General features: G+C 43.6%; 1 protein-coding gene across 1 annotated transcript; it reads left to right on the forward strand.

Moving 5' to 3' along the window:
• The first annotated feature begins 1,620 nt into the window (after positions 1-1,620).
• On the forward strand, positions 1,621-6,291 carry rag1 (recombination activating 1). Its single transcript, XM_072673652.1, has 3 exons — positions 1,621-1,946; positions 2,480-3,615; positions 4,547-6,291. Exons 1-3 carry the CDS (start codon positions 1,621-1,623, stop codon positions 6,289-6,291), a joined length of 3,207 nt encoding a protein of 1,068 aa, XP_072529753.1.
• The last annotated feature ends 1,939 nt before the right edge of the window (positions 6,292-8,230 follow it).

Consider the following 8,230-nt stretch of genomic DNA (forward strand, 5'->3'; position numbering starts at 1 on the left):
TTTTAAAAGTTTCTTCTTCCATAAGATACTCATTTCCTCACTGTCATGCAAAATCTTGAATTTCCAGGAGAGGGAAAAATCCTTTTTGACTTTCAATGGATGTAAAGAAGTCAAAAAAGTAAAAAAACTATTTAAATTATATATATATATAATAACCATATATAATAACCATATTAACCATAATATATAAACCACTCTATATTTTATACATTGTGTAAAAAACAAGGGTGTGTGTATGAGTGTTGTGGTTCACACTATCACTCCTCCCCATCTACTCCATATCTTTCAGGTGGCACGGCGTGTCGGTTACGGACTCCTCAGCAGGGTATAAATAGGAGTCTCTCCCTCCTATGGAGAGACACAATCCTTTATGGGAGCACTGAGATCCAAACAGACACAGTGAGGGGAGAGCAAGTTAGACCCCCCCCCCCCCAAACACACATACACACACACCTCCTCCTTGGTGCTCCCATGCAGAAAGGACCCCAAGGGACACTCCACCAGCTGAGCCTCAAAAACAAGGTAGGAGAACCCAGCTGACAGACAGACTGAGGCCGCTCAGCTGTTTGTCTGTCTGTTTGTGTGTGAGTGTGAGCATGAGCGGCTCAGTGTAGATTTGTGGCTAATGCTGACAGAGGCACAGGGCATAGGCACAGACTGTAAAAGGAGAGAGAACGAGTGAGAGATAATGCCATTATGTGGCCACCGTGGGAGCGCCATGGTAAGCCCTAGTCGATCTACTGATTTAGGGGTGGATTGATAGTGTTTTTGATGTAAAGCTGCATGTCACATCACAACACGGTTGCTTTTAAAGATGTTTGAAAGTCAGTGGTCGACAGCTGTTGGGATTCTGGTGGTTGAACGTTGTTTTGTTGCTTTGACGGTTTTCCTCTGCCTATGATTTTGCAGTATTTACGAGTGCAGTCACTTTTCTAGTGCTTTTCATCAACAGTAGTAGGCCTTACAACTTTTCCAGGAGCTTTCTCATCCCTTCAGTCAAGCACTCAGCATCATAGGTTCCATATTCTCCTCTTCGCTGCTCTTAAAATGCCAGCCAAGAGCTCCTGAGGCCCTGCCTCTAGTTCCACTTGAGAAAATGACTAATATAAGTGATTGACGGCCCTGAAGGGATAGAGCTGCCCGTTTAGCAAACTTGCTGTACCCAAGGAAAAAAAAGAAAGGCATGGAAAAAAAGGACACAGTAACTCCCAGAGCAGGAGCGTAAAGGAGGGAAGAAATGAAGTTTTCAGCAGCAGATCGATTGCTGAATGCTTGTCTCATGCATTTTACAGAGGAGCTAAATGCCACTTACGGAATAATGCGGCACTGTGGGTCAGAGCCGAGCGCTTCATCTTGTGCTGGGATTTGAAGGCACTTTGTACAAAACATTCGCCAAGACTTAAGTAAATCTGCCTGATTGTGTCACAGGACTCAAAGTAAAGCTGCACTTAAACCATTTGAGGGTTTATGAGTCTGAACCGGTTTTTAATAATGTGCAAAAAAATATTCCACAGCAGCCAAACTAATCTCATAGCCCCATAGTTCACAAAGCTAATCTTTCATTCCTTGTCTGCATTCACCCCCTGTCTCCTCCGCAGAAGCAGAGACCGTGCTGATACCATGGAGACGGAGCCCAGCATTCCGGCAGATGCGCCGAGAGCCTCTATGCCGGACGAACTGTGCCATCCATATTCCAAGTTCTCCGACTGGAAGTTTAAGCTCTTCCGAGTGCGCTCCATGGAGAAGGCGCCCTTGCCCAGTGAACCTCCCTTGGAGGAGGAAGCACCGGCGAAGTTGCACGCGGAGGCGGAGGGGGATGCCCCGGGCCTTCCCAGCAGTGTCATGAAGATCTGTCTGGGGGGCAAGAGCAAGGAGAGTGTGGAGGGTGTTGGCAGACGGGTTGATCTCAAGCTTCAGGAAATTGACACGCACATGAACCACCTCAGGTAAGATGGAGAGCTTTGTGTATCTATGTATAGCTGAGGTAATGATCGGGATCTTTAACTGCACATGTTAAATGGAATCACTGAAACCCTTGGCCGATGGTCCACTGTAGATGTTTTGTAGATAATCATCTTATCTTTACGATTTATTTACAAACGCAAATGAAGTGTTATAGAGTATTTAAACACAAATTCTTCACTTAGGCTCAAAGCAGTCAACAGTCAAAGCCTAACTTATTTCATAAGGAAGCTGTTAACCATGTGAACGTCTGTCGATTATTGATAGGGCGCCATCAAATTAAAGTGGGAACACCTTTAACATTTAAATGAATTTTTAATATTGTGTTACAAGAAACATCACCTCATTTGGCCCCTCCTCCACCTCATCCAAACAAAATATAGAAAATACATAGTTTCATTATTATTAAATGATTGTTTGAACCAATGATATATCCATTATAGGTGGACCTGAATACACATGAACTCCAGTGTGTTGTACTTGAGTGAACTAAGCTCATTTCTTGTCCATGTTTCAGGTCTTTATGCCGTTTATGTGGCATGATTTTGAGAAAAGCGAAAGGCCCAGAGCACGAGGTCCAAGGAAATCTGGATGAGTCCAGCAGGTGTGCCCTGCGAAGAATGGGCTGCAAGGCTGCTAGTTGGCCTGAGGTCATCCTGAAGGTCTTTAAAGTGGATGTGAGTGGAGACATGGAAACCATCCACCCCTCAATGTTCTGTCACCGATGCTGGACTGTAGCCATGAGAGGAGGGGGGTTCTGTAGTTTCACCAGGACACGGGTCCCTGTGTGGAAGCCTCATAACTCACACTGTCTGCTCTGCTTCCCCAAGAGACTCATACTTCAGCGAAGGGGAAGGAAGAGAAGCAAACCACTACGCAGTACACACAGTCTGTCTAAGAGGTCCAAAAGGGACTCTTCAACACCCACAGGGGGCAACAGAGTGTGGAGACAGGCCACAGACAACCCAGAAGGTTTTGGTTTGAGGGCATGGGTGAAACCAGCTGCTCAGAGAGCCCTTTGGGTAAAGAATATAACTCGCTGCCAGAAAGACCACCTAAGCTACCAGCTACTCCCAGGAGATCTCCCGAAAGACTTTGTGAATGGTGTTACTTGCCAGGTGTGTGAGCACCTACTCTCTGACCCAGTCCAGTCCCCGTGCCTTCACCTCTTTTGTCGCACCTGCATCCAGAAGTACAGCCACTCCTTGGGTCCCCAGTGCCCAGCCTGTGGACTCCTTTTTAACCTGTGTGACCTCACTACCCCTGCCAAAGCCTTTCTATCAGTTCTCAACTCTCTTCCTCTGGCCTGTCCCAGGGAAGGCTGTGGGGAGTGGGTCAGATTAGACTCCTTCGCAGACCATTGCCTAAGTCATTGTCTTGAAACAAATGACAATGAGGGACAGGACGGTCCAGAGCAAAACTTGGAAGACTACCTGCCCATCAACAAGGGTGGCCGTCCTCGGCAGCACCTGCTCTCGCTAACACGAAGAGCGCAGAAACACAGGTTGAGAGAGCTGAAGAATCAGGTGAAGGTGTTTGCTGACAAGGAGGAGGGTGGAGATGTGAAGGCTGTGTGTTTGACACTGTTCCTGCTGGCACTGAGGGCAGGAAATGAACACAGGCAGGCTGATGAGCTGGAGGCCATGATGCAAGGTAAGGCTAAGACACATCAGCAAGGCATATCACAAAATGTGTTAAAATGGTTTCTTTTTATGATATCATGCGAATTACATATTTGGCAGTATGTAATAAAAATTCTTGAAAAGTCTTGAATTCCTGGATTTTGCTGGAAGTTAAGGGAACAGCTAATGTAATTGACCAGATAGGGTCACACCTACCAAGGATAACAAAGTCCAAGACTGGAATTTAAGGTCCAGATTGGAAGACCATGATGGCCTAGCTAGAACTCACCCTGATGAAAGTGTATGATGAATCAAGTTTTATGATATATATTAAGTACACGTCTGACATGTGGTTGTCCAGCAGATTACACTCAAAGGGAATAACATCAGTTCCTTGTCAATATGACTGATTGTTACATTGAAATGGGATTGTCGACGCCTAGCTTTGTGTGTGTCACTCTAACACACAGTAACATCTCTTGTCAAGAGCCTGTTAGAATGAAAACAACATCAGTGCTTTTGTATCCGCAAATGACACAGGCAGTGCTGTCCTCTTCTCTGGGGAATTGGGGCCAGCTGGTGTCTGTTTTCATCACCAGCCAATATACTTATTTGCCAGCCCTTTAAAACCACCTCTTCTCTTTCTTTAAAATTAATAATGATCATAGATTTAATGCTGCAATTAGGACACAGCCCATACTGCAATTATCATCAGAAATTTCAAATCTGCTAAGGGCTTTTTCTTTGCTGACAGAGTGAGAAAGAGAGAGAGAGTGTTAGATACACGTAGATGTGAAGATAAACACTACACATAATACTCACACTCTCTCTCCTTTCTTCTCCCTCATTTCATCCAAACCCCACATATACCCACACCCTCCGGTCTACATGGTTCCATGAACTCATTATTTGTTCCTGTGTCTGACTCACACTGGTTTTGTTTTCTCTCTGTGCTCTTTCAGGCAGGGGGCTTGGCCTGCACCCTGCAGTGTGTCTTGCCATAAGGGTCAACACCTTCCTCAGCTGTAGCCAGTACCACAAGATGTACCGCACGGTCAAGGCCACTAGTGGACGCCAGATATTCCAGCCCTTGCACACCCTCCGTACTGCTGAGAAGGAGCTTCTCCCTGGCTTCCATCTCTTTGAGTGGCAGCCAGCTCTCAAAAACGTATCCAGCTCTTGGAACGTAGGCATCATCGATGGGCTCTCTGGCTGGACCGCCTCTGTAGATGAAGTACCAGCAGACACCATCTCTAGAAGGTTCCGCTATGATGTTGCGCTGGTATCAGCTCTAAAAGACTTGGAGGAGGACATCATGGAGGGACTGAGAGAGAGAGGGTTGGATGACAGCACCTGCACGTCAGGTTTCACTGTGGTAGTCAAGGAGTCATGTGATGGCATGGGAGATGTCAGCGAGAAGCACGGAGGAGGACCAGCCATTCCTGAGAAGGCAGTGAGATTCTCTTTTACAGTGATGTCCATCACTGTTCAAGCTGAAGGTGAGGAGGAAGCGGTCACAATCTTCCAGGAGCCAAAGCCCAACTCGGAGCTGTCCTGCAGGCCACTGTGCCTCATGTTTGTGGACGAGTCCGATCATGAGATGCTGACCGCCATCCTTGGTCCTGTAGTGGCAGAGCGTAGAGCTATGAAGGAGAGTCGCCTCATTCTGTCCATAGGTGGGCTCCTTCGTTCCTTTCGCTTCTACTTCCGAGGGACAGGCTATGATGAGAAGATGGTGAGAGAAATGGAAGGGTTGGAGGCTTCAGGTTCCACCTACATATGCACCCTGTGTGACTCCACACGAGCTGAAGCCTCTCAAAACATGGTGCTGCACTCAATCACTCGAAGCCATGAGGAAAACCTTGAGCGCTATGAGATCTGGAGGACCAATCCTTTCTCCGAGTCTGCAGAGGAACTGCGGGATCGAGTCAAAGGGGTCTCAGCTAAGCCCTTCATGGAGACCCAGCCCACACTAGATGCCTTGCACTGTGACATTGGCAATGCCACTGAGTTCTACAAGATATTCCAGGATGAGATCGGTGAAATGTACCAGAAAAACAACCCAGCTCGAGAAGAGCGTCGGCGCTGGCGTTCAGCCCTTGACAAGCAGCTGAGGAAGAAGATGAAGCTGAAGCCAGTGATGAGGATGAATGGAAACTATGCCCGGCGGCTGATGACCCGTGAGGCTATAGAGGTGGTGTGTGAGCTGGTTCCTTCAGAGGAGCGTCGCAAGGCTCTGAAAGAGCTGATGGAGTTGTACCTCCAGATGAAGCCCGTGTGGCGCTCTACCTGCCCAGCCAAAGACTGCCCTGATCAACTCTGCCGTTACAGCTACAACTCACAGCGCTTCGCTGAACTCCTGTCCACTACATTCAAATATCGCTACGAAGGCAAGATTACCAACTACCTCCACAAGACACTGGCTCATGTGCCTGAAATTGTGGAGCGGGATGGCTCAATTGGTGCCTGGGCCAGTGAGGGCAATGAGTCTGGTAACAAGCTTTTCCGGCGCTTCCGCAAGATGAATGCCAGACAGTCAAAGACATTTGAGTTGGAAGATATACTAAAACACCACTGGTTGTACACATCAAAGTACCTGCAGAAGTTCATGGAGGCTCACAAGGATTCAGCTAAAGCCCTGCAAGCCACCATCAACCCAGTGGATGGACCAGATGACTTTGATATGGTGGATCCTCCAGACTTTTGAAAGGGTTGTGGGGATAATATTAATAATAATAATTCCACTTAAATATACTTGGACATTTTGTTACTTTACTTTATTTCATGGGAGTCTTGATATGACACTTTATCAAATAGCCTTTTTTTCTTTAGATAAGCGTCAACATCCCGTTGAATCACTTTATTGATTATCTCTTATCATTTTTTTATATGCTTGTTTTTAAAGTTGGAATAATTTTTATATGACAAAGATAAGATTAGGAGGGAATGGCTATTCTTTCTTCTCAGGGTTTGCAGACAAAAATTTGTATTTCATCCTTGGCTGCTGGTGAAATATGGGATAGTTTATTGTATTACTGGGTTATGACACATTCATGAATTTATACAGAGGGATTATTTATGGAACCAGATGAAAGCACCGTAAGTCACAGGAGGGGAATTGCTTTAAAAGAGCCCCGTTTATGATCGCTGTATTAATTTATCACAGAGGGCAGAGACAAAATGAAATTAGGAAAACTCAAACTGCCTCACTTTCAGAAGAGTTAGTGAAAAGGATTACTTTAGTGTCATATATCAGGGACCTCTTGAAGAATAGCAGCATCGCAAAAATGACTTTGAACGACCCCATACTGCATATTTACACGTTTGCACATTCCAGGAGACATGCTATTTTTCTACCTCCATTTTTAAATCACCTCAGTATTTTGCACCCCACTGAACACTCAACATTAATGCAGAAGACACAGTCAAGTAGTCAATGCACTCACAAGACTATGGCACAGTCATTTCCTTTAGATTCTTCAATGTTTTTGTTTATTGTTAATCTTATTTTTTGTGCTGTATGTCTAACTGATTGATTGATATGCATTTTGTTTCTTTATTTACTGTGTATGTTTGATTCATTGATTTAATCTGTTAATTCTGTAACAGTTTGCAATATAAGTTTCATTTACTTGATTGATTTCATTGTTTTGATATACAGCATTATATACTTTACTTGACTTACTTGACTTGATCATATTATTTCAATGCCCAGCACAATGTAACCATTTGTCTTCATGAACTAAGGAATTATTAAAAATACAGTTTATTGTTATTTGTTTTGAGATGTTGTAGCTATTTTGCCACATGTTTTTACTGATATGATACAACATACATTTGGACGTGGCTCTTAAATGTGTTAAATGCTAGATATGGTTATAATCTTCAGACTCTTTTTTACAGCTGTTGCCTAAGGGCCTCAGCTACGTTTATGAGTATGTCAGCTTTTTCCAAAAAAAAAAAAAAAAAGAATGAAAAAAGAAAACAACTCTCATGCACAATTTATATTCACTTGCAATTTCATTATGGTTTCTTAATTTGCACACAAGCACTGTTCTCAACTCAGTTTTCCTTCATATGAGAGCATAAAAGTGACTGCTTAGACAGGTCTTTATTTTGTTGATGTTTGTAATACTTATTATTAACTTTACCATCTGAACATCATTGTAAACACACCTTTTTTCATAATAAAATGCATTGTGCAACAATAAATTGCAGCATCGCTATCTTCAAAAAGCATTTTTAGACTTGTTCTTTTTTATCAGATCATTAAAGCCATTCAAATATTTTTATTTCAAACAAGAATTACATTTCTGAGCTTTCATTCTCCATAACCCTGACATTAAAGCAATACACTGAAGAAAAACGAATCATGTCAAGTGAAAGGCATTTAGCAAGTAGCACTATAACTATTATACTGTAAGTATAGGTGTTTAAGTGTTCAGCAAAAAGCCTTTAATTGCTGATAGTTATAGGTATTATCATTATGGGTATTATTAGCAAGTAGCACACAATTGTAGTAGGAGTCATTTCTAGCTCTGAAATAACCAGCAAAGTAAGAATGGCTCTATCAAACAGCTTTTTTGTTTATAGAAATTTTATTTCAAACAAGAAATACATTTCTGATATTCCATTCTCCATAACAC

This window comes from Salminus brasiliensis, chromosome 2, assembly GCF_030463535.1.
Source record: "Salminus brasiliensis chromosome 2, fSalBra1.hap2, whole genome shotgun sequence".
In the NCBI taxonomy this organism is placed as follows: Eukaryota; Metazoa; Chordata; class Actinopteri; order Characiformes; family Bryconidae; genus Salminus; species Salminus brasiliensis.